The 27,313-nt window shown below is 43.6% G+C and overlaps 2 protein-coding genes across 2 annotated transcripts in view; both read right to left on the bottom strand.

Annotated features, from left to right (window-relative positions):
* Positions 1-13,751, bottom strand: part of LOC140701964 (lens fiber membrane intrinsic protein-like) — a 44,555-nt gene extending 30,804 nt beyond the window's left edge. The window contains exons 1-5 of the mRNA XM_072979615.2: positions 13,634-13,751; positions 9,982-10,183; positions 4,291-4,437; positions 3,234-3,350; positions 1,681-2,346 (exon numbers count right to left, since the gene is read on the bottom strand). Of these exons, the coding sequence (XP_072835716.2) occupies positions 2,294-2,346; positions 3,234-3,350; positions 4,291-4,437; positions 9,982-10,147 (483 nt within the window). The 5' untranslated portion in view covers positions 10,148-10,183; positions 13,634-13,751 and the 3' untranslated portion in view covers positions 1,681-2,293. The remainder of the gene's footprint in view (positions 1-1,680; positions 2,347-3,233; positions 3,351-4,290; positions 4,438-9,981; positions 10,184-13,633) is intronic.
* Positions 13,752-21,210: 7,459 nt separating this feature from the next.
* LOC110086527 (protein NKG7) lies at positions 21,211-24,458 on the bottom strand. The gene is made up of 4 exons (XM_020807483.3): positions 24,180-24,458; positions 23,258-23,407; positions 22,076-22,210; positions 21,211-21,275 (listed from the first exon to the last, which is right to left on the bottom strand). The coding sequence occupies exons 1-4, from the start codon at positions 24,454-24,456 to the stop codon at positions 21,211-21,213; spliced, it is 627 nt and encodes a 208-aa protein (XP_020663142.3). The 5' UTR covers positions 24,457-24,458.
* Positions 24,459-27,313: the final 2,855 nt, after the last annotated feature.

The raw sequence follows: 27,313 nt of genomic DNA, 5'->3' as shown, positions 1-27,313 counted from the left end.
GCTGGCTGTTCTCCCTGGAGGCACAGTGGGGAATCAAACTCCCATCCCCTGGCTCATGCCTAAACTCCTGAGCTGTTCAGACAGCATTGTTGGCTAAAGCCAATATCAGTAGGCATTACATAACTGGATGCCCATTTGTTCCAATTGATCTACTCTAGCAGGCAACTAATACTGAGTTAGCCCAATTATGCTCCCTTCCATTCTTAGTTTTCATCTTGGTTATGATCTCTGCATATATTTCTGAGCATCACATTTAAAACTTCAAATAGGATTCTTTTCCATCGCATTCACTGTGTACTAAAACAGTAAGTATGATTAATTGGAAGAGATTAAACAAAAAAGCTAGTAACTCATTCACAGGTATTGGATCCACACTTATGCTTACAGTAGACCCATTGAGACCACTTGGACTTAAATTATCTATGACAAATTTAAGTCCCAATGGGAAACTTTGATATGACTATTTTACATTTTCTAAGGATGTCTCTGTTTGTTTCTAGTGCTATGTGGACGATTTATATGTTCTTAGTTTTCTTGTTAGTTTATTAGCTTTTTTTGTATAATCTCATCCAATTAGCCATACTTACCATGTTAGTATACACGCTTTAATGTACTTACTTGGTGGCCATTTACTTCGTTTGCAGTTCCACTATTGAAATAAATTGGGTTTCCCTGGAACCTCAAACTTATTTTCCATCATTTGACAAACATCACACAATTGAGTACACATACCAGTTGGAGGACAGGTGGGTGCACGACAAAGCCTCAGATGCAATGATTTTAAAAGCCTGTGTAGCCATATTAAACATGGATGAAAGGTTATCCAAAGAGGACAAACATACCATCCCAAAAGCTTTGTGACTACTACGTGATTTTAAACTGATCAAAAACCCCAATCCCTCATCCTTGATGGGTTGCCTTCCATGGATGACGAGTCCCACCTACCCAGCCTGCTCTCTAATAGTGCAGAAGTATGATCCGACCCTTAAAACTTTCCTGCCTCCCAGGTGTATGCAATTCTAGTTGTTTTGTCCGCAGCAAAACATCCCTGTTAACATGGCTGCATTCACAATAATGGTTGCAGGCGAGGGGATTCGGATTTGTCCAGCAGTGATGCCTGTTTCTGAAAGGTCCTTCTTGCGATCCAACGTATCCAGGGCGGAGCCTCATTCTGAGAAGACAATTCAGAACCACCGGCTGTGCCAAGAAAGAAAAACAAAACAAGCACACTCCACCTGCTCCTAGTAGGAACATAGATTGTTGGAACAGATTTGCTACTAGGCATGAACAGATCCAAGAGCCTTTTTGGACTCCTTTTCAGGGGTCTTGATTTGGCAACGCTCATGGCTGGTGAAGAAGAAGAGGATACTGACAATTTTAAAAAAATATTTTTTATTTTGTTATTTATAATATATTTACCCTAACTTTCTCCTTAGAAAAAGGACCCAAGGCGGCTTAGATAATTAAAAGTGCAATATGAAAAGCTAAACAGAGCAAATTATTCAGTAGGAAAGAACAATCAATCACATGATATTTAGAATGTTAGGTAAAAGCATTACAAAAAGGACGGGGGATGGATCCTGCACTTTAAAAAATGATGGATCCTGCACTTTAAAAAATGATGGATCCTGCACTTTAAAAAATGGCTCTCAAGCAGCTGTTCTGGTACAGTGCAAAGACCTTTGCCCAGTCATTGGCACGGGGCTCTGATGCAACGAAAAACAAATCAAAATGGACGAATGGTGGCTTTTGAGGAGTTTCTTAGAATGCACACTTGGTTAGGAAGAAGAACATGAACAAGGGAGCAAAGAAATAAAGTCACACATGCCTTTGACTCAGACACTAGCAGGGAATTTATCAGGAACCAGTTTGTTTCTCAGAAGAACTCACGCACCTTAGATGAAGGAGACAAAGAGGGGAAGAGAAGAGAAGAGCAACTCCATCGACTGAAGAGCAGGCATCTCTCGGACCAGAAGCAGAGGCTGGTGCAGCGGGAGGGAATCCCTTCCTGGTTTTAGTAAGAACTTTACAGGAGCTCTTCAAGGTGGGTGGGAAGGTGGAGGGCTGTCTGCCATACAGTTCATGTACATAGTAAAGGAAAACCAGGAGCAGATTCATTTCCCCTGTAAAATTCTAGTCACCAACCTCTGTGGTTCTGTCCCCTTCCACTGCCTTCGAAGTCAGGGGCCTCTTGGAGATACAGTCTCATCCAAATGAGCTCAAGTTCATTGTAGCCTCTCTCCGCGTCCCCATTCTACCCATAAAAGAGTGTGTGTGGGGGGGGGTTGTCATCTTAAAAGGACTCAGCACCTGACAATTCTCTTCGGGCTAGGTGACCCAGCACACCTGTCAGGAGAGAAAAGGGATTGATTAGGCCAGCAATTAAGGAAGGAGAATAAAATGGCACTAGATATACCTGGACGGCCAATTCCACCGTCATTTTCTGCCCCCTCTGTGGCATAACCTCCTCACAATCCAGGACATGCGATTGTCCGCAAAACCACATGGCTGATGCTTTTAGAGCAGTGGTTCCCAACCTCAAATCTCCAGATGTTCTTGGACTACAACTCCCAGAAATCTTGGTCTTGGTGTGCCTTCATTCTCTCCCTGCCCATTTCTATGGTCAATTCAAGTTGCTATCAATGACCTATAAAGCCCTCAATGGTTTAAGACCTTGGTATTTGATGGAATTTCTCTCCTAGAAATCAGGGGCCGGCTCCACTTGCTCCTCTCGATCCATGTTGCTAAAAGGAGATACACTGAGAGAGGTCCAAAAAGTGACGACAGGGATTTGTGCCTATTCGGTGGTGGCCCCCAGTCTCTGGGACAAGTTACCAAATGAGATATGCCACACTCCTTGCCTCTTTGCATTCAGGAAATTGGTAAAAATGGAATTATTCAAAGCTGCCTTCAACAACTGAATCGTTGGGATACTTTATTTTTTTTTCTCCTCTAATATTTTCGCATCAATTTTAGACTTGGTTGTGGATCGCCATATTCTTTGAAGGTATGTTGGTTTATGGGGTCTTACAGGGTTTTAGGTTTTAACCTGTAAATTGTACAGATTAGTGCTTACCCTAATTGAGTGGTATATAAATCAAATAAATAAACAAACAGATGGCCAGACACACAGTTTGTCATATTTTTAAAAAGTGCACCTAGTAATTGAATGTGAATGCCAAATGTTGAAATAAAGGGGTACAGTTCAGCATCCCCCTTCTGCATGTATTTACCTGTTATCAGGAACAGAAGACAAGAAGCCCATCCCAAGCTGAAAGACCATCCATAAGAAACAGTCAGATGACTTGTAACGCCTGTGAAGCTGGCCATGGCAATCAGGGCCCAAAAGGCTAGGAAATAAAAAGGAAGCATAAATAGATGTATTCTCTGTGATCAGACCAAAGACTGGTTCAGTCACGCATCCTAGTTGTTGTACCCATCAACCAGATGACTACAGGTACAGTGGTGCCCTGTTAGACGATTACCTCGCAAAATGACAAATTCGCATGATGAGTTTTTGTGATTGCTATAGGGCTTCACAAAACAGTATTTCCTATGGGCGATTTTCGCTATATGATGTTTAGGTCTGTGATTTGCAATACGGTTTTTTTAAAACCGATTTTCGCAAGATGATGATTTTAACAGCTGATCGGCACTTTGCAAAATGGGTGTTTTCGGGACCAATGCTTCGCAAGCCAGCAATTTTAACAGCTGATCGGTGCTTCGCAAAATGGCTTCCCTATGGGCGATTTTCGCAAAACAACAACGACTTGTCCCCATTGGAAAGCATTAAACGGATTTCAATGCATTCCAATGGGGAAGCGCATTTCGCAAGACGATGTTTTCATAAGACAGCGATTTCAATGGAACAGATTAACATTGTCTTGCGAGGCACCACTGTAGTCCAGAAACTGGACATGAAGGCGACAGGAACATCCCTATGGTGCTCTTGAGAAACTGAGACCCAAAGGCATGGTGGCTAACATTATAATATATATACCCTGAGAATGATGATATGATTGCAGGTCCAGAATATAGCAACTAGACTGATGGCTAGTTTGAGCAAGTCTGAGCACACCTCCCAGTTCTGACTCTCCTGCACTGGCTAACTGTCATGTCCCCGACTGGGCTCAAAGTTTTGATGCTTACTTACAAAGTTCTTCACGGTTTGGGACTCCGGCACTTGTCGGAGCGCCTTCTCCCACAGTTCATCTACCTGCTCCACCAGATCCTCCTGGTGGCCACTCCAATATCTGGCTAGAACAATTGAGAATATTCCTTCCAGTGTACCTGCTAGGATACTGGCGTTAGCTGAGGTCTTCATCAGGGACATGGAGCCAACTTGAGATTTAAAGAATGTGGCACATAGACCAAAGAAAGAGACAGCACCACCGATCATCCCCAGCAGCATTAAAGCTCGAGCGATGTGGTCCACAACTTCAGAGATAGAAAGAAAGGGACAGAGAAAGACAAAAGAGAGTTAAATACATGAATGGCATTAGATAACTTTCCAGACGTCCCAAGTTTGCATCCTAGACCAAATGCTAGCATTTTCCCACAAGTATTCAGAAGCAACTTCCATGTCCAACATAATCCAAAAGGAGGCTGGACAACTTGGATTGTCTATCTTTGTCCCAAAGCATCTGAAGTCAAGATAGACCCAACAGCATCCGGTCTCAAGGAGGAAGTTGTCCCAAGAATTACAGGAGGGCCCCATTGTGGAGGAAGTGGTGGTTGGGGTTTCCTGCTCCCTAGCTAATCTCAAAATGGTGCCAAGCACTCCCTGATTGGTCAGCATGGGCAGTGGGTGGGGCCAGCACCTGGAGGTGAACCCAGAGGGAGGAGTTTCCAGTCTTGTCCATCAGCCCAGTATTTCAGAGGAGTTGGCTGCCAGGCAACTTTCTCCCAGTGCTTCAACCCAAATAACAAGGGGTTCTGAGTTTTTTTTAATGACATGTTGTGTTTCTTAACTGTTTCCTTTTAATTCTCATCACAGCTTATTGGCATTTCAGAAGCCTTGTGATGGATCCAGGAGAGCGATGGATGGCAGGCGGGGACCAGCCGGCCTCTGTTGATAAGGAACCCCTACCAGGGCCCAGGGTTCAGGAGTCCCCCCCCCCAACTTGTGGGAGGGGGGAACACAAACATGGCCTTGCCCCTGTGTAGCAGGGAGACACAGGTCTCCATATACCTGGGTTATCGCCTAGCAGGAACTGGGAAGATATGGGATACATCAGGGGCTTGCACCAGACTATGCCACAAGCAGTCCGAAATGTGAGCTATTTCACTACCTGATTGCATCCTCAGTTCTCATGCAGTGATAGGTGAGATCCAACACTAAGATGTTTTGATGCTTTGAAGCCTTCCCAGAAGGTTAAACCTTTGAAAATAGCTGATGTGTGTTACATACAGCACTGATGTTACCTGTCTGTCATGGGTTTGGAGGGAAAGTTCCATCCTATGGGGAGTGGAAGGCGGGACATCAGGAGGAGGGGCTGTACTGTATATATATGTGGATCCTGTGTGGAGAAGTTAGAAGGAGAAAAGAGACGAAGCAGCAGCTGGGAAGAAGAAGCTGGTGTGGGAGTCTGTGTGTCAGACAGGGTACTACGGTGTGTCAGTCAGTACCAACCTGATAGGTTCAGGTGTCTGTATGGTTAGCCAGAACTGATAGGTTCAGGGTCTGTGCTTCAAGTTAAGTGTTCTGTGTGAACCAAACTGTGTGCATGTATGAATGAGACTAAGACACGTTACTGTATCTTATTCACCTAATCTTTTTATTTTCCCTGTGTGTGATTTAAATAAACCTTATTTTTTTATTTGTTGAAAATCCATCCCTGGTCTGTGTGACTTCTTATAGGGAATGGTTGGTGGCAGCTTAGTTAACGTGTGGCATATCCCAGTAGGTCTGGGTTTGTCACATTGATTGGTGTCCAGCGTGTGGGATACGACTGGTCCAGTTGTCCAGTGGTGCAGCAAAGCCTTGGCAAGTGTGCCCAGAGCAAGGGGGGTCTAGTCAGGGACAATCTGAGAGCGCGTAGGTATTCTTCTAGGTGTGCCTCACGGGGAGGTGCACTAGTAGAAGAACGTGTAACCTCAGATTGGGGGCTAGATTAGGGAGCTCTGAGGCAGCCTGTTTTGGCGGGAAAAAGCTGAGGCAAAACTGTAAAGTAGAAGTGATTTAGCCTGCCTGCTGCGAGGCCCAGCAGAGGGGGGTAGACTCTAGCTCGCAACTGTTGCAAGTAGTGCTGAAGGACAGCAGCAATCTATAGAGAAAGCTGGTTCTGAGGCAAAAAAAAAAAAAGTGGTCGCTTTATTTTGAGGCTTGACTTTTGAAAGCAGCCTGTTCTGGGGGGGAGTATGCCCTTGACTCGAAGCCAAATGGCAGAAATGGGTGAAGTGAAAGACCCCCAGGTTGACCAAGGTTCTGAGGATGAATTTGGCTCAGTGCAGGGTGACAGCACAGGAGAGCAGAACCCAGAACTCAGAAAATTGCTCCTAGCCCAACAGCATGAACTGAGGGTGAGGGAAATGGAGGAAAGATTAGAGAGAGAAAGAAGGCAATTTGAAATAGAGAGATTGGAAAGAGAAGAAAGATTAGAGAGAGAGAAAATTGCTCTGGAAAAAGAAAGGATGGCGTATGAGTTAAGAAAATTGGAAATGATGAACCAGAACAATAATAACAATAGGGATTCTGAGGGAGGCCAACTGTCTAAAACTGACCTGAAGAAATTCCCTGTGTACCACAAGGGAGATTGTCCTGAGGTGTTCTTTTCCCTAGTGGAAAGAGCGTTTGTGGACTTCTCAGTGAGGGAAACTGAGAAGATGACCATCATGCGATCTTTAATCAGTGGCAGCCTTGCTGAAGTTTATTCAGAGATGCCACAGGAACTGATTTTGCAGAGTTTAAAAAACTGGTGTTTGCAAGACATGGGATAAATGCGGAACAGCTGAGGCAAAGATTCAGGTCAATCACCAAGAAACCAGAGCAAACTTTTACCCAAGTGGGGGCCCAATTGGTGAGGCTGCTAGAGAAATGGCTATCTCAGGAGGGGACAGAGACCTTTCAGCAGCTCAAAGACTTGATAGCGCTGGAACAGTTCTATTCAGTCCTGCATGGGGAACTGAAATTCCAGGTGAGGGAAAGGAAACCTAAATCTGTGGCAGAAGCAGCCGAGGTCGCAGATTTTATTTACCAGATAAGAAAGCCCTTAGGTGAGGAGAAATCTGTGGGGAAACCTAAAGAAACCTACAGCAAGTACTCTCAGGGACCAGGGAAAAGCCAGCAAGGGGGAGGGGCCCATGGTGAAGGGAAGCCCTCAGACATGAAACCAAGACCTCAGATTTTGGAGGGAAAACCAAAACAAGATGAGAAAGACTCAAAATACACCAGAAAATGTTATTTCTGTCAGGGAAAGGGCCATCTAATCTCAGAGTGTGAGAAATTAAAGCAGCTAAAAGGAATTGTGCCTCAGGATTCGAGTGGAACCAAGCCAAAAGCTGTGTTCTGTGTCCAGAAAGAGCAAGGCTCATTGTCACTGAGGGAGCCTGTTGCCATGGCTACTCAATCTGGAACAGCTACATCTGCTGATCAGGCTGAGGAAAATGGTCCTCTTGTAGAGGTCAGGCGCTGCCTACTGGTGAGAACAGATTCTCAGTTGTTTGAGACAGCAGGGGTGGACGTAGGAATACTTGGCCATCGGTATCGGGGGCTGCGGGACACTTGTTCCCAGGTGACCCTGTGCCATCCAGATATTATTCCTAGGGAGTATGTAATCCCAAATGAGAGCATGAAGGTGGCAGGGATTGAGGGGCAGGTGATCTCACTGCCAGTAGCGGAGGTACCTGTGAACTTTCAAGGCTGGAGGGGAGTTTGGCGGCTAGCGATTTCATCGACTCTGCCAGCAGCCGTGCTCGTGGGAAATGACCTGGCTGAACATGTGAAACGGGTGCTAGTGATTACACGTTCACAAGCCACCACGGGGACAGTTCAGGGGGGTAATGATGAGCCAGAGACGGAAGCAGGTGGGGGGAGTTCAGAAGCTGTGGTGGAAACCTTAACCACAGACAGCAGATTTGGACAAGAGCAAAAGGCAGACGCCACTCTCCAAAAGTGTTTTGAACAGGTGACAGACGCCCAGCTAACACCTGAAACCCCAGTCAGATTTCTAGAGAAAAAGGGGATTTTGTATAGAGAGACCCTGAGGAATATCTCAAAAGGGGGAGATGGGATCAGAAGTCAGCTAGTGGTACCTGAAAAGTATCGCCCCATGATCTTACAAAGGGGACACTCTGACATGTTTGCTGCGCACTTAGGGGTGAACAAAACACAGCAAAGAATCACACAGAATTTTTACTGGCCTGACATAGGGAAGCAGATCAGGGAGTTCTGTAAACAATGTGATGTGTGTCAAAGGCAGGGGAATAGCCGCGACAGGACCAAAGCAAAGTTGTGCCCTTTGCCTGTGATTGACACTCCGTTCAAATGCATAGGGGTGGATATTGTGGGACCTTTGCCCAAGGCCACAAAGAGGGGGAACAGGTTCATTCTCACCATTGTGGACCATGCCACGAGGTACCCTGAAGCCATACCCTTGACTAACATTGAAACTAACACAGTGGCGGATGCCTTGGTGGGGTATATGTCCAGGATGGGATTTGCCTCAGAAATAATCACAGATTTGGGAGCATCATTTACATCGAAGCTCATGAAACGCTTATGGCAAATCTGTGGAATTAAGCACAAGGAAACCACTGCCTATCACCCTGAAAGTAATGGGTTAACTGAGAAGTTCAATGGGACTCTAATGCGCATGATGAGGGCTTACTTGGCAGAGAATCCAAACAATTGGGACCAGAAGCTGCAATCCCTTTTGTTTGCTTATCGATCAGTGCCACAAGCCAGTACCGGGTTCAGTCCGTTTGAACTTTTATTTGGCAGAAGGGTGAAAGGGCCCCTTGATTTGATCAAACAAAATTGGGAGCAGATCACCCAGGATGACCCACAAGACGTTGTGACATATATAGACTCTGTAAGAAATGACCTAAAGAGAAACCTAGAGCTAGCAGCAGAGACCCTGCAAGCTCAAAAGGTCAGAAAGAAAGCTTGGGATGACCAGGAAGGCAGGGAGAGGCACTTTAATCCAGGGGAGGAAGTGCTTTGGCCTAGGCCCTGCAAAGAGAACAAAATGCAGCTGGGTAGCCCAGAAATAAAATACTTGGGTCACATGGTAGGGGGAGGAGTGATAAAACCCCTGGAGGCCAAAATAGAAGCAGTTCGCGATTGGCCTAGACCCAACACCAAGAAAAAAGTCAAATCATTTCTTGGGTTGGTGGGCTACTACAGAAAGTTCATCCCGAGGTTTAGCGAGATTGCGGCTCCGCTGACCGATCTGACGAGGAAGAAGGCTGATGACCGCATCCCGTGGACCAGCGACTGTGAGGAGGCGTTCCAGAGGTTGAAGCAGGCGCTCATCAACTATCCAGTGCTGCGTGCTCCAGACTTCGACCGGGAGTTCATCATCTACACCGATGCGTCTAACAGCGGGGTAGGAGCAGTTCTTTGCCAGGAGGATGAGAATGGTGACCAGCATCCAGTGTCCTACCTGAGTAGGAAACTCCAGAAAGGTGAGAGACATTTGGCAACCGTGGAGAAGGAGTGCCTGGCAATAGTCTACGCGATCCAGAAGGCCAAGCCTTACATCTGGGGAAGACATTTTGTTCTGTGCACTGACCATTCACCACTGCAATGGTTAAAGACAATGAAAACCATCCCTGGTCTGTGTGACTTCTTATAGGGAATGGTTGGTGGCAGCTTAGTTAACGTGTGGCATATCCCAGTAGGTCTGGGTTTGTCACAGGCACATTTGACTCTTAATGGACTGAAGGACCATAAACTGCCCTACAGGGCTTACAGATCTAAGTCATGAAGCTATTGTCAAAACGGCTATTTTTCCAGTGCAAAGACTCGTACATTCTTACCTCCTACATGCAGCCCAAATGAAACGCAAGCAGTCGAGTCGCAAAGGTTCCACAGACCCGCATGCCGATCGCCGTTCATCACCCAGTAGTTTGAGCCGAGGGAAAGGAGGAGGAGCAGGAGGCTGACAAAAGAGCAGACCACGGAGGAGATTTGCAGGACATTCATGGTGGGATCTGACCAGACAGCGCCACGGGAAGAAACCTAGGAAATACAGACAGTTTTAAATATTATCAGTGTTGATATCAGAAATAAGTGGCCCTCGATGATGGCAGTTCCTCATCAGCCATGGCCAAGGAGCCATAGAAAGGCCACTCTAATTTTGCACATATGGAGAGGGCAGTTTACAGCACATTGCATGGATTCAAGCAAATTCTGTCACAAAGCGATGGGCTGTGCTAGAGATCTCTGCCTCCGTCCAGGTAACACCTCAGTGTAAGTTCCCGGACCATTCCTTGGTCACCCCAGCACATGCTCATAAATGGTATCCTGCACAGAAGAAACAGCACTTAGTGACACTAAGAGGATCTAAATTAGAGGTCAGCAGATTTGGGCAGGGGAGTGTTAGATGATAATTCCCCGAAATTCCCCAGGAACTAAACTGCCTGTGGAATTCTAGGAGATGCAGTGCAGAAATACAAACATAGAACAACAGGAAATACTGCAGGTTGGAAACATGTCTTTATTTTTTTAGTAAATGAATCATGATTTCCAACAAATATCGCTGATCCATCATATATTTGTCACTTCGTATTCATCAGTTCTGGAGACCTCGGTGAATATAAAGCGACAAATATTTACCTGCTTTTATTCATTGATTCCTCTATATTTGTCAACTCATCACTCCTTTTTTGGGCATCCCTGTGCCATCTCTGCAGCTTGCTGGTGCCAATCAGAAGCACACACACACACACACATCCGAAGGCTCCTTTTACAACAGCTTGCCTGAAGCAAGAATATGTGAATTGTGAAACCTTGTCTACAACGTTGTGCCACATCTTAGGAGTGTAATCAAAGAATTTCAAAACGGTGTGCCTTATTGCACCAGAAACTGCTTCTTTAACAGGAGCAATCTCCTTTGAGGTGAACTTTCCATGTGCCTGGGAATCACTGCAGCCCTGTCAAAATAGAAGCCCTATAGCCAAAAAAGATCCAGCTTGAGCATGGATCAGGGACAGGCTGGAATGCATTTCCTCCTGCGCTAGGAAATACATTGCACCAGAAACACTCCACAAGCAGGCCAAATTGCTATCCATTTCTCTGTGTGATCGCACTCTTACTATGTTTATTAAGAACACATGACTCATTATAAAGCTGGGGCAGAGGAAAATAGCCCTATTCAAGACCTTCAACAAAGTCTTGGTTGTGGTTTTGAAAAGCCACTTTGGATTGTTCAGCTTATCTAGTTATCAGCCATTATTCCTGCAGTTTTATCCTTCTTGCTACAATCCTGTATTTTATTAAGTCCCTTTAATTATAGGCTGCCCCATAGTCTCTTTGTCTTAACCAGTGGTTGACCCTTCCCTTCCTCCAGGGGGCGCTCTAAGACTGTGCAGCTTGCCCAAGGCTACACGGGCTGGCTCTTCTCTCTGGAATCCCAGTGGGGGAATTGAACTCCCAACCTCTAGAGCTGCAGAGCTACTGAGCTATTCAGACAGCATTGTTGGCAACAGCCAACATTATTCCCAACATACCTTCTAAAATCAGTGGGTGTTAACATAAGTGGATGCTCATTTATTTCAGTGGGACTACTGTAGCAGGGAACTAACCTCCCCCGTTCTGAGTTTTCCTTTTGGTTATGATCTCTGCATATCTTTCCGAGCATCACATCTTAAACTTCAAATAGGATTCTTCTCTGTCTCATTCATGGTATACTAACATGGTAAGGGTGGTTACTTGGCAGAGATTAAGCAACAAATCTAAAAAATCATTCATTCTGAGTTGGATCCACAGTCATGCTTCCAGTAGACCCGATTGAGACCGCTGGGACTTTAATTACCTATGACAAATTTAAGTCCCAATGGGAAACTTATTTATGACCATTTTAAGTCTCGGTGGGAGCTTTGCTTTGACCAATTTAAATCATATTCAATTTTCTAAGGATGTCTCTATTTAGTCCCAGTGCAATATGGATGATTTATATGCTCTTCTTTGTTTTCTCCTTTTCAGTTTAACATACTTACTGGGTTGCCATTTACTTAGGGCAGTGGTCCCCAACCTTGGGCCTCCAGATGTTCTTGGACTTCAACTCCCAGAAATCCTGGCCAGCAGAGGTGGTGGTGAAGGCTTCTGGGAATTGTTATCCAAGAACATCTGAAGGCCCAAGGTTGGGGACCACTGACTTAGGGTATGGTTATGCTATTGAAGTATATCAAATGGTCAGTTGGGGGTTTTGAAGTTAGTTGAAAGTCACGTGAAAGTCACATACCGTGTTTCCCCAAAAATAAGAGAGGGTCTCATATTAATTTTTGCTCCAAAGAAACACATTAGGGCTTATTTTCAGGAGATGTCTTTTTTTTTCGTGTACAAAAATTAACATTTATTCAAATACAGCCATGTCAATGTAGAGGGCAGGGTTTCACTTCACTGGGGCTTATTTTCAGGTTAGGTCTTATTTTCGGGGAAACCGGGTAGTTTTTTGGCTTGGTGTGTCCTCTTTGGACAACTTTTAATCCATGTTTAAGCTGTGCTGTGTATCACTCTTTTAAATTCATTGCATTTGAGGCTTTTTTCCTGCACACTCTTGCCCTTCCCACCAGCATGTGTGCTCAACGGTGTGGGGTTTGTCAAATGATGGAAAACAGGATCATGAGTTTGAGGATGCAGGGAATCCTTGCTGTCCAGTCTGGGTTTGTTTGTTTTTTTCCCCATCTGCCATACTGAACTAGAGCTATCCGAATTTGGTTTAAAATAATACTGCTGGTAGAAGCAGCAGAGAGTGGCTGTGAGAGGCAGCCACCATGGAGGTGGGTGAGTGCAGGATTAAGTCTCAAATGCAATATGTTTGTGGCACCTGCCTGCCCTTGTGCGAGCTGTCTCTCACAGCCACTGCTACCACCTGTGTTTTTTTTCCAAACTGAAATAGCACTAGTTCAGTATTACAGATAGAAAATAAATAAATCAGATTGGACTGCAAGGTCTCCTGCAGCTTGGGAACTGTGACACAGTATCTCTTCCTTGATAAACTCAACAGACACAGTTTTCTAAGACACAGGCAATCACACATGTCACGATGATTTAAAATAAATCGAGCTAAAATACAAAGTCTCCTCTGGGCTGCTTACTACCTCACTTAACTAACAAAAAGAACATAATTCCTAGCAACCCCTCCAAAGTACGTTCAGCTGTCCATCATGTAGACAGGTATTTTTAAAATTAATTTCAAGCATACTGAACCCAAAACAAACTGTAACTGAATACCACTGGCACTACAGTGTTAGAATTCAACATTCTTTTTAAAAAAAAAATTTATTCATTCAAAAAGGACAAATATCTAATAATTTCATGTGGGTTTTTTCTCTGAGCTGGAAAAGGCTTCAGGAAAAAAAAGTCATATTACATTTTTCAGTCAAACGCAATGAATAAATTTGAGGTAAACAATCTGAATTAAGCCATCTGTTAAAGATGTTCCAAGAAATTGGCCTCCGAACTTACAGTTACAGCCCCTTCTCTTCTTTGACGGATATCTCCAACTATGGCAGCACCTGATGGTTCAGAAAATGTCAGTGTCTCCAAGAATAATAATAAGAAAGAAAAGCAAGGAGGAAGATCATCTAACGGGTTAGCACCCCTTCCTATATACTCCACTGAGGTTGACTCCACCTTTTCTAGACCTGCTAGGGAGGAGCAGACTCTTTTTTCTATATAGTTCCAGGAAACTGGTATTGAGAACGACTTTGATATGTGTGGCAATACTAGGGTGGGAAATGACTCAAGTCAGATTAATGAAAGCCAAGTTTATTTACTTAAACCCGTCACTTATTTAAAAACACCATGGTCAAACGCAGGAGGTGACTGGCAGCTGTGTTGGCTCTTCTATTGAGGAGAGACTTCTTGGCTCATGACATACAAGTAAGCTAACATCCTCCCTCTTCCTCCTGATTCAGGTGTTGAGGGATTCCTACCTGGATCACTCCTTCCTTTGAGCCTCCCAGTTCTACGTGGTTGAGATAGATTGTTCTGAAAGAGCCACCACACCTCACCCTCTGGATCCTGCCATCCTGGCTGTCAAATGTCAGGCATTCCCCAAGAATGTTCCTACATGCTTATTACATTATTGGTTTATTGAGTTGATTTCTCTTCTGCCTTTTGGGGTGAAGGCCCCCTACCAAAGTTCATGAAGCAAGGAGTTAAAACAATACATTATAATATCCAGTTCATTAAAATGACATGAAACATTTTATAAAGAGTTATAGTAGTAATAATTAGAGCAAACAACGATTAGGCTTAAATTTTTCTGGGTACTCCCTATCTAGAAAATGTTGTGGAGTTTTGAATTTCTATGAAAAATAATTGTGTCTTTACTTACAGTTCAGTGAAATTACAGACTTGTGTATACTGCTTTTTTTACAGCACACATAATGGCAACCGACTGAACAGATCAACAGCAAAATGACAAATGACACCAATCGACGAAAGAGAGGGTTTGTCTGAAGACAATCTTCCATGGTCATGTGGCCAACGCGACTAGACATGCAGTGCCATTACCTTCCCACTGAGGTGGTACCTATTTATCTACTTGCATTTGCATGCTTTCAAACTGCTAGATTGGCAGGACCTCGGACAAGCGATGGGATCTCATGGTTGTTGGGGTTTTTCAAGCTCTTTGGGTGTGTTCTGAAGGTTGTTCTTCCTGACGTTTTGCCAGTCTCTGTGGCCGGCATCTTCAGAGGACTGGAGTAGGAACTCTGTCCATGCTCTCTGACATCACTTTGCTGACAAACATCTGCATAGTCAAAGCTATGGTTTTTCCAGTAGCGATGTATGGAAGTGAGAGCTGGACCATAAAGAAGGCTGACCACCTAAGAATTGATGCTTTTGAATTGTGGTGCTGGAGGAGGGTCTTGAGAGTCCCCTGGACTGCAAGGAGAACAAACCTATCCATTCTAAAGGAAATCAACCTTGAGTGCTCACTGGAAGGACAGATCCTGAAGCTGAGGCTCCAATCCTTTGGCCATCTCATGAGAAGAGAAGATTATCTGGAAAAGACCCTGACGTTGGGAAAGTGTGAAGGCAAGAGGAGAAGGGGATGACAGAGGATGAGATGGTTGGACAGTGTCATCGAAGCAACCAACATGAATTTGACCCAACTCTGGGAGGCAGTGGAAGACAGGAGGGCCTGGCGTGCTCTGGTCCATGGGGTCACGAAGAGCCGGACGTGACTTAATGTCTAAACCAGTGGTTCTTAACGTGGGCGATAATGCCCCCCAGGGGGCGATTTCATTTTTCAGGGGGGCGGTAGAACAAAAAGGGGCGGTGTGGGGGCGCTGGAGCAGAAGGGGGCGGTAGGGGGGCGCTGTAGAAGCCAAACCTGTGAAGATGGCTGCAGCCTTTTTACAGTGTGCATGAATATATATTTTCCTCCAATTTTAATTTAGTTTCAGACTTTTTGTCTTGAAATTTTTAGTTCCTGCATTTGTTTTTATGCCCTTTTAATATTTCTTTTTGCGTCTTAAAATTCACTTGCAACTAAATCATTAAATGTTACTTTTTGGGGGGCATTTCATTTTCTTGGAATTTAATTTTGTTTTCAGGGGTCATTGGATTTAAGTGTCTTAAATTAATTAATTAATTAATTAATTAAAAAAAGATATCATCACCGCAGGGAGGGGGGCGATGATAACTTCCTCAATGGCTCAAGGGGGCGTTTCTTTCAAAAAGGTTAAGAACCACTGGTCTAAACAACAACAATGGTTTCCACCTATAAATGGGTATTGCTTCATAGGCAGTTACAGTAATGAAAAAGAAAACCCACCTTTTAATTCTTGTTACTTTCTCTGAATTGCACATCCTATTTCTCATCACATTGCAATACTTTGCTTCCCCCCCCCCTTTCCACAATTTCCTCCACATCTTGTTCTTCCCCATATGGGCATTGATTTACACGTTAGCTAAATTACACAATTCTTCCCCAAGCACACACCATCGAGGGAGGAGTGCTGGTGCCTATCTTTTTTTCCCAGTTGGTCACCTGTGGCTTTGCTTCTCCCAACATTTATTTATCTGAAATGACCTACAAGTCTTCAAAAATGTGCAAAGTGTATTTCTTCTGGAAATGCTACCATCATCAAGGCTATCAGAACTAATTCTTCCTTTGTTCTTCAGGTAAAATAACACTGCAATGAGCCTTCAGGATGGTCTCCACCCAGATAATGGCACATTTGTGATCTTTGGACAGCATTTAACAACCTTCTTGAAGAATCACTTAAGGTATTTTTAAAATATATGTGAATTCTACCTCTCCTCACCAAGCTTTGTTCCCCATTCATTTTAATCCTGGTCCATTTATATGTATATTATACATAGACACCATGTAAAATGGTGTCTATGCTGCTATATGTATACATATACATATAATAATATACATATATATGCATCTAATATATATACATATACTGTATGTATATGTATATTATACATAAACACCATGTATAATGGTGACTATGCTGCTATATGTATACATATACATATAATAATATACAGATATACATAAAATATATATACATATGTGTATATGTATATGTATTATGCAGCATAGACTGCATGTACACCATTATACAGCACACTTATAATCCGCCTAGAAAGCACTAAAGGTTTCAATCACACCTGACTGGTTTTTTTTAGATTGTTTTATACTTTTCCAGCACACGACACACAACCAACAGCGATTCATTTTCCCAGCAAGCGATTTATTTCTAGTTTTATCCCTTGCCAGGAGGAAAATTTAGAATTGTACCCATGATGTACTGATTTATTCCTTGCTATTTTAACATGTACACATGTTCCTTTCTATTCTTTTCCCATCCTTTTTTATTTATTTAAAATTTCAAAAAATATATTAAAAAATACAAAATACTTACTAATACAATCTAAACCACAGTGCATCCCCATACCCACGGGACCCTTTGGAGCAATGCTTTTATTACAAACGTCCTTTCCAAAATTGTATTGATTGTTGCTTAGAGCATTGATTTATATCTGACATACATTGAATTGCACTCCACCTATATTCCAATCCATCTCCAAGGTGGGCCTGTTTGGTCCAGCTGAAGGGCTATTGCTTTTGGGGAACAGGCCAGAGTGTGCCCCCAGCAGCCCCCAGAAGGACCACTTTTAATGGGAATCAGTCCCTGAAAATCAGCCCTTACCAGTGTAATTGGATGTGCACCTTTCCAGTTGCCTGACCACACCCCAAGAGAATCTATGGCAGTGCAACCTGCATAGCTAGTTCTGCCCGTAATGAAAAAATCTTAGAATGTTACCCCTTTGTACTCATGTAGTCGTGACATTGATTAAAAGGCAAGTACATAAACGACAGGAAATGTAACCGCAGGAGAACCAGAAACACTCACACAAGCTGCCTAGAAATTGAGCAACATTTACCAACCCTGTTTCAAATTTCCTTCTGATACCAGACAGGAATCACTATTTCAAAAAGAGTAAAGAGAGGGCAGAGCTGGTCTGAAACTAACCGCAAACTTAGCCTCTACTGCTTGAAGCTGGAAATTTGTAATTTACTGGTTCCATTTGAATTTATCAGCCCCTCTAAGTTAATTCCTGCCTAGATATACTCCACAAACTTAAGTGCAGAGTGACTATGCTATGCATGCGAGCAAGAATCCTTTGTTGTTGTTATGTGTTGTGGGGTTGTTGTGGACTTAATGGTGAGCCTTGAATTAAGGAACTGCTGGGCAGTTCAGTGAAACCAGAGGTTAAGAGTTTGATTCCCACTGTGTTTCCCTTGCAGGCGCTGGACTCGAGGATCCATAAGATCCCTCCCAGCTTCACAATTCTAAGATGATGATTATGATGGTGGTGGTGATGATATCTCCAAAAGGTCCTATCACTAGCCACTCTGTTCAGGTCTTGCAAAACCTGAGTCATGAGCTTCCTCATCTCACAAGGCGCCAGAAGTCATGTTGGATTCAGGGCATTGTGGTGTGTGGAGGTGTGGAGGTCCATCTACATACTGGTATAGCTGCTTCTTAGAGAAGAGCCACAGAGGAGGGCAAAGAAGAAGAAGGAAAATACCTGTGCCTTTACTAATGGAGAAAACCTGAGAAACTGCTAGCTTCATCATTTATAAAGAATTTTGAAATTACAGTGGTGCCTCGCAAGACGATTGCCTTGCAGGACGATTAATCCACAAAACGATTGGTTTTTGCAATCACTGTGGCGCTTCACAAGATGATGTTTTCTATGGACGATTTTCGCAAGACAGCGATTTTCCCCCATTGGAACGCATTAAACAGATTTGAATGCATTCCAATGGGGAACCATGTTTCGCAAGATGATGTTTTCTATGGACAATTTTCACAAGACCATTTTTTCCCAATTGGAATGCATTAATTAGATTTCAATGCATTCCAATGGGGAACCGCATTTCGCAAGACAATGTTTTCACAAGATGACTTTTTTGCAGAATGAATTAATATCGTCTTGCGAGGCACCACTGTACCCTTAAAGAGGCTGATGGTAAATCTCATGATTGGACAACTCCAAAATGGACACAGGGACAGAGAGAGACTTTGTCAGTAAAAAAAAAACTGGCTTTGTGACACCTTGGTACTGAGATGGCTTCCATTTTGCCTCCATTTTGGAATTCTCAGAGCTGTCACGAGGAGGACTGATTTTCCCAGCAGTAGCATTTTGGCTGAAATTTTCCTACTTTGGGCACATCATGAGAAGGCAAGATTCTCTGGAAAACAAAACAATCATGCTGGGAAATGTGGAAGGCAGCAGGAGAAGAGGAAGACCAAATATGAGAGGGAACAACGCCTTAAAAGAAAGCACAGGTTTGAGTTTACAAGAGATAAGCAGGTCAACTGAGGACAGGGCATTCTGCAGAATGCTCATTCATAGTATTACTGTTAAGTTGAAACCACTTGTACAGGCACATTTGTGCAATACTCATGACAAAAGAACATGCAACTAACTGCACAATTCTTCTTGCCTGGGAACAGCACAGAGAAAACTTATGCAGATGTAACTTAATTTTAGCTGAAGACAAACAGCTAAAATTCGCCTCTGGAACAATCTGCCTCCGGAGATTCGTGCAGCCCCTTCGCTGGATATTTTTAAAAACCAATTAAAAACATGGATGTTCAGGCAAGCCTTCCCTCCAGGTAATATTTGATTCTTTCCTCCTCTCTTTTCTTTTTTGGTTTATTTTTTTATTTTCTCTTTTCCATCTTGAAGAACTGGCTATTTCATGTAATAATTTCTGTTTTGTTATATTTACTTGTTGTTCTATGTGTTTGTAAGCCGCCTAGAGTGGTCTCAAGACCAGATAGGTGGGATATAAATAAATAAATAAATAAATAAATAAAATAAACAGGATTCCACCCATACTTGCAAATATAATACAAACTATTGGATCTTGAATGGACAAGTATAGAGTCATTTAGCTTTACAAAAGTTCTTATCCTGGTGAACAAATTTGTTCATAGAAATCAACAATACATGGTCAATAAATCAACACAACTGCTTGCATATTTTTATTCTCTATGGAGGGGTGGAACTGGGGACGGTTTCAACAGGGGTCTATTCTTCCACATTCAGGCTGACCTGCACCACGATTGCTTTATGCCCAGCAGCACTGTCTGGAGAAAAACCGCCCTAAAAAGCCAATGTGGAAAGCAGATAGAGTAGCCTTGGCAGGAATCCATATTTGCTTTTGATCTTTTGTTTAATGAATGACTAAGAAGGGCAGGAGTTCCACTTGAAATTCTGCCTGCACATCTTGGCTGGGGCGATAAAAGAAACCATGACCACACTGGTCTCATGTATGATGTGTGTGGAAATGAACAGAATCTGGAGTAATTCAGCCAACCACAGGGTGGAGCAAAGAACCAAGAACCATTAGTGGAGAGGACCAGCACACCTTAGCGCGAAATCTGCTCTGTCACAATTAGAAGTGGGGAGAAACTTACTTCTACACCTACACAATGAAACAGCTGAGAGAGAAGGACTGTCCCTAGATCCCTAGTTGAGCAGGACTTAAACTCAAGTTTGCTGAAACTGTTTTCAGCTCTCTTATTCATTTTGTTACTCCTACTTTTGGAGAAAATAATCACACAGCAGGAGTGAAAATAGCCTCTTTAATCTCATGAAAACTGGTTAAAGTCTTAAAAGATCTCCAGGCAACAACATTAGTGAGGGTGGCTGGGTGAGTAATTAGAGAGGTGGGATGTTCAGCTATGGAAGGACTGGTTAGTGGTGCTTGTGTTAGCTATCAAACAAGATTAGATGTGTACATACGCTGTATGATCACTCAGCCGGAGATTCAGATATAAACTGATAACCAAACACATGCATTCACTGATAACCAAACACATGCATTTTCAACACACCCACATCCCTCCTGATACAAGAACAAGGACCACCAGGCTTAACATTCCTCATGTCTTCTGTGTGTTGTTAGTTGTACACATGACCACTGCTCCTTTGACTAATGCATTATTCAATTCATCTGCTGTATAAACGAAGACCAGTGAGCAATTTTGATGGGCCCAAGGGCAGAACAACAGCTGGTTGTGTGAATTACTGCTGCTTTCCAATCACCAATAGATGAGTGAGCATCGCAAACAAACCAAGGTCATATGTTTCCTTCCCATTTTGATCTAACTTCCTGGTTCAAGAAAACTATAGTTTTTCCAAGGAGAGCGAAAGCAGGGAAATCATTCCTTGTACAAAGTGGTTTACCTCCAAATGAGTTCTGGTTTCCAGCTCCGATCTAGAGACAACTTGCATGTTGCCAAACCATAACTTGCCTAATTTGGCACACCATGGTAAATGATGCTGGTCCGTTCCAAATGGAAACTGCGGGGAGAGTATCGGAGTAACCCTGATGCCTGTTCGTCTGGTCTTTTTATCTGAACTGATACAGGCATGCCGTATCCTGTCGGCTGCCACCATCCTGATAAAGCTATGCTTTGCCCAGATATAAGGTCCATTGCTGGTCTTCCACGACATGAAATCAGTTAGACAACCCCTGGGAGTTCTTCAAGCTGTTATGGAAGAGGGGGTACCCAGAGCTCAGAGACCATGGTTTTTTGAGTCAGCATTAGCAGTATCCCTAGGAGGAAGAAGGGGAAAGATACTGTAGGGTTACAGAGATAAAATTCAGCCTGCCCAAAGCCAGACACATAATATTTATAATCTAATGCCAAGAAAATATATGCCAGCTCTCCTAGTCTCTTATTTTCAGGAGATTCCTCTGGTTAAATTGGATGTGTGGGAACATTGCCATTATTATGATTCAGTAGAGACAGACCATCTGAACACAATGATATTCCAACCTCCATGTGGTATCTCAATTCCATTGTAAGACAAAAAAAATCAAGGCCCTTTTTTCTTCATTATTTCTGAAGCTTGCACGTCAGCGTTTCTGAGCAAAACCAGCATCTTCTCCCTTCCTGGAGCTAAGCACCAGCAAAAAAGGATAACAGAGACACAAAGAATTCACCCAGTTCTACTGCTTTTACTAGGTTATGCAACAAGGCTGCCTCTTCTAGGTTTTGCAAATTCACAACTTACTTTGAAAAGATGCGAAATCTGGCTGTGAGTGACCAAAAAAAAGAGCCACCCAACGGAGAAGAGAATCATTCTCACACTGGATTGTCTAACACAAAAGAATGAAATTAGTCTGGATTTAAATCTCTATGGTTAATCAGTGAAGAAGGAAATGTCATCTGCCCATATGCAGAGTTGTTCTTGCCTTCAGCTATGTAGCAGCTGCAATGAAATGGGCTGATAGATAACACATATACGTGGATAATTCTGGAGGAAGTTCTCAGGCTCCATTTTTCAAGAGTTCTCTGGCAGAGAAATCGTCCTCCCTGATGTTTTGGGCTATCTGCAGAAAGCACAACTTACCAGTCATGGCATACATAGGAAGAGAGGCCCAACCCAAGCCATAGGAAGAACCAAAGTAGAGCAAATAATTGGTGTAGGAATGGGAGTTCCTGTAAACAGCTGTGAATACAGACATACCCATTAGGATGAAGAGACCTACGGACAAAGCAAGAGAAATGCAAGGTGCTTGGAATTGATCCCATTCATCCATCCATCCACCCACCCACCCACCCGTCCATCCATTGACTAACTCATCCATCCATCCATCCATCCATCCATCCATCCATCTGTCCATCCATTGACTAACCCATCCATCCATCCATCCATCCATCCATCCATCCATCCATCCATCCATCCATCCATCCATCCATCCATCCATTGACTAACCCATCCATCCATCCATCCATCCATCCATCCATCCATCCATCCATCCATCCATCCATCCATCCATCCATCCATCCATCCATCCATTGACTAACCCATCCATCCATCCATCCATTGACTAACCCATCCATCCATCCATCCATCCATCCATCCATCCATCCATCCATCCATCCATCCATCCATCCATCCATCCATCCATCCATCCATCCATCCATCCATCCATCCATCCGTCAGTCAGTTCCACCCTCCTCCCCAGTTGTAAAGAGCTTGTGAAATCTAAAGCACTGTATCTTAAAGCATTACTTTTACAGAATATTTTTTAATGAAAGTTTGAAAATGCAAGGCAAAGAAGCTGCTTTATACCCTTGATCCATCTAGCTGAGTATTTTCTACCTTGGTCGTGATTCTCCAGTATTCCGGACCCAATTTGGAAATAATTCGTTAAACATAAATTTATTATCCTGATTTGTTCTTCAGCAACTAATTTTAAATCTGTCATTTAAGTATCAAGTGTCCAAGAGACACTTTATTCAACATTTCTCCTTAATTTTACGGTCACTTTCAGAGGTTATTTTGAAGATGAAGTGGATTAATCAACATATCAACTAGTGAATTACATAGTTTAAGATTTCAAGATCAGAACTTAGAATTCCTTTAAGATTTAACATCTAATGCAAAATTTACTTTCAGAAGGAAGAGATTGTTCTTTCCAGCATTACCTAAAGATGCTAGCTATTGAACCTGGGATATTTTCTATACAAAGCATGCACTATGTCATTCCACTACGGCCCTTGTATCTTTAAACGAGACAGCCGTTACCTCCACTGAAGCTCAACACGACAGCAGCTTTGAGAACGGATATGTGATATAGCTCCATATGCTCAAACGAGAAACAAACACACAGCAGAGATATGAGACCACATAAACAAGCCATCAAGAGGAAGCCTCGGGTGACATGGATATGAAGGGCTGCAATCCAGAGAAGAAAACATTATGTAGAACAAAGATGGGTGAATTGTGCCTTGGGAGGAAAAAGGGGTACCCACTGCTATTTTTGAAGAGGCCCCCCATATTTCCAAGCAATTTTTTTCTATTGGGAGGAAGGTGACTTGCCAGAATCAATAATTCAAAATAAGTGACACTGAGGTCATTTCTCAGAACTAGAACTAATTTTCTGTCCATTTGTTTTTTTTTCTGCTTCTGTTATTTGTTTGTTTCCCTTTCTGTCGGGAGAGTAGCTACAAATTCCCCAGGGGTCTACCCCTTTCTCATTAACTAGCCCCCAAAGTCTCAATAACTCACTCTGAAATTTGTAGGAGAAAGAATTTTGAAAACCAAATTTCTTTACTTAGAATTGCTTGAAATTACAGAGTTGTGTATGCTGCTTTCTTTACTGCACACGTATTTAGGAAACAACTGAACAGATCAACAGCAAACAAAACAACTGCAGCCAATGTAGAAAAGAGAGGGAAAGAGCACTCAGCAGAGAGGCAAGGTTCTCTTTCAATTCAAAAGGCTGGAGGGAATGACTGGCTGGTGCAGGATACAACCACCCCAAACTAGAAAAGCCTCTCCCAGCTACGCAAACTATGGATAGCATGCAAGATTGCAAACCAAAGTCCAACATTACCATCTAGACCTGTGTTTATATCCATATACCAGACTTCAGAAGAAAAATGGGGCTCAAATTCTTCCAAGTATGTGTAGCAACACGGAACGACAGTAGCATGAAAGATCTTACCCAGTAAATTAAACTGGTACATGGTGCACTTTGTGTTGATGCAGATCTTCCAGAGGCCGCTGTGGACAAGACCTTTCTGGGTGGATTCCAGCACCCAGTAGGAGGTGCTCAGAGATGTGAATTGGACCAGAAGACTTCCAGCACAGCAAAGCCCACTGCAGATACGCAAGGGGTAAGACATGAACGTCAGCTGTTGTGAGGCCTCCATGCTGAAGTCTGACCTCAGGCTGACGGTGGTCGAAGGACCCCTGGAAGGATGAGGGACATTTTTTATCATCCTTCATAGAGGCTGGAACTATTTTGGGCTACAGCTCCCAGATTCCTCTCCCTCATGCCAGCCAAGATGGCTAGCTGGAAAAGATAGTACAAGAGGCTTAAGGAACAGTTAAAAGGTAAAGGCAAAGGTTCCCCTTGACAATTTTTGTCCAGTCGTGTTTGACTCTAGGGGGCGGTGCTCATCCCCGTTTCCAAGCCGTAGAGCCAGCGTTTTGTCCGAAGACAATCTTTCCGTGGTCACGTGGCCAGTGCGACTTAGACACGGAACGCTGTTACCTTCCCACCGAGATGGCCCCTATTTATCTGCTTGCATTTACATGCTTTCGAACCGCTAGGTTGGCGGGAGCTGGGACAAGCGACGGGTGCTCACTCCATTGCGTGGATTCGATCTTACGACTGCTGGTCTTCTGACCCTGCAGCACAGGCTTCTGCGGTTTAGCCCGCAGCACCACCACGTCCCTTTTAAGGAACAGTTAATGAGTTCAATTATCTGTCTCGGTCAGAACTCCTCAGCACAAACATAGAACCCTTCAGAGATCCAAGAGATGAATTTATTTATTTATTTATTTATTTATTTATTTATTTATTTATTTATTTATTTATTTATTTATTTATTTATTTGACTTATATGCCGCCCACACTACCCAAAGGTCTCTGGGCGGCTTACAACATTTAAAATACAATATTTGGTTATGCTGGGCCTCAGAGAGCCATACTCTCTTCCACATCCCATTAATCTCCTCTCCACTGTTTGCTTTTCTGCCCTTTGTAAGCCATTTTTAAAAGAAAATACATTAGGACCCCTGTGTCTGAGGGCAATTGGTTCCAAATCTCCCCCCACCCGCGCGCAGATGTCGAAACAGCAGATAATAGCGAGCTGTATTTAGTACGGCATCTGGCTCCCTCTATTGGCCAGTTCTAGTAACTACATTGCAAATATATATATTTCTGAGGGGGGGGTTCTTAATATTTTTATTATTTTTAGGCCACAGAATAATTGAAACCGTGGACACTGATCTCATGGATACAGAAGTCCTACTGTAAATGGCTTTGGAAGGATGTCTACTTGATGGAGCTTACAGGAGGAAACAATGGCCTTCCAGGGCCTCCTAGAGATTATGACAGACATTTATGAGGGGAAAAATAATAATAGTTGTATTTGGCAAGTAGAATTGTTGGGGACCTCATTTCAGCCTCCTCAGAAACTACTTGTGAGGCTCAGTCCACACCTTGCCTAGCCATGGATTAAGAGTTGACAACCCATACATTTCCCATTTCATTGTCTTTCCCCCACCCCACCAGCCCACCCACCAAAAAAATTAGAGCATTTCCCAGGTTTACCCATTGATAATACATCAAGAGCTTCAAGGTAAAGATACAGGTGACATTTTGCACACATGCAGGAAGGCTGGGCAGCTCTTGGGATGGTGAGGGTCTGCTGAGGTGTTCTCCATTTTGTTGGGGCACCCCAAAATCTAACCCGAAGTCAATGATTTTGTTATAGTATCTCTGGATTCAGCTATCCTCTCTGCCTTTAGGACAGGAGAGGGCAAAGTAAAGCCTGCCAAGTATGGTTGGACTACAATTCCTATCAGCCCTAGCCAGGAGAGCTGATGGTGAGGAATGCTGGGGATTGCAGCCCAATAGTATCTAGAGAGCTCAGCTTTTCCTCTTGAGAAGGTGATGCATCCCAAGTACAACACAGACCACACATCTATGTGGATGTGTGTGTGCGCGCGCGCACACACGCACACATGAAGGTAAAGGAACACTGGAGCCACAAGGACAAGCAGGATAACATTCCTTGAAATTTTGCAGCCAAAACTGGAGACCAAGAACAGACCTTTTTCCTGACATGAAGGGCCTCATGGTGCAGTGATTAAACTGCTGTATTGCAGCTAAAACTGTGGTCATGACCTGGGGTTCAATCTCAGGTAGCCAGCTCAAGGTTCACTCAGCCTTCTATCCTTCCAAGGTCGGTAAAATGAGTACCCAGCTCGTTGGGGAGAGGCAATGTGTAGGCCACAGAATTGACTTGTAAACCGCTCAGAGAGTGCTTGAAGCACTATGGGGTGGTATACAGTGGACCCTCGACTTACAGACGGCTCGACTTACAGACTTTTCGAGTTACAGACTTCTCTGGCCGCAAAATTTAGATTCGACTTGCAGCCGGAGAATCGACCTACAGACCAGAAAAAAACCAAAATGGAACAAAAATAGAATAAAAACCGCCAGTTATGGGATTAATCGGTTTTCAATGCATTGTAGGTCAATGGAGATTCGACCTACAGACTTTTCGACTTGCAGCCACCATTCCAATACAGATTAATTCCGTAAGTAGAGGGTCCACTGTATAAGCAGCACACTTTGCTTTGCTTTTGGGTCAAAGTTAGGGAAGAATATTTTTTCCAGGTTCTGTACCACTGCTGGCAGCTCTCGTCCAACAAGAAGGCTCAGGAACCATGAGGCTGGTGCTCCACTCCTTGCTTTGCTCCAGAAGGCACAATGAGCTGCGCCTTGGTGTGCTGAAAGGCCAGGATGAGGAGAAAGTCCTGGAGAGAAGGCTTATGGATCCAGGCACTTGGGCTCATTGTGCCAACCTGAAGCCACACATAAGCACATCGACCTTGTGAGCCCTGTGGTGCCAGCTGGGGAAAACAGGCAATTTGGGTGCCCAACTCACTGAGAAAAATCATGGAAGGAAGAGGCCAGTTGCCGTGGGAGTGCCTGGGCGCCAGCTCTCTCAAGGGGCAGGAGCCTGGGCATTAAAAGGTGGAATCCAGCACATGGGGAGAGGGGCAGATTTGATGGAATAGAGATGTGATTTACAGACACATGGAATAAACAGGGAATGGCAC

Source organism: Pogona vitticeps, chromosome 9 (assembly GCF_051106095.1).
Source record: "Pogona vitticeps strain Pit_001003342236 chromosome 9, PviZW2.1, whole genome shotgun sequence".
NCBI lineage: Eukaryota > Metazoa > Chordata > Lepidosauria > Squamata > Agamidae > Pogona > Pogona vitticeps.
The sequence above is the reverse complement of the archived record's forward strand: the minus strand, read 5'-3'. Positions and strand labels throughout refer to the sequence as shown.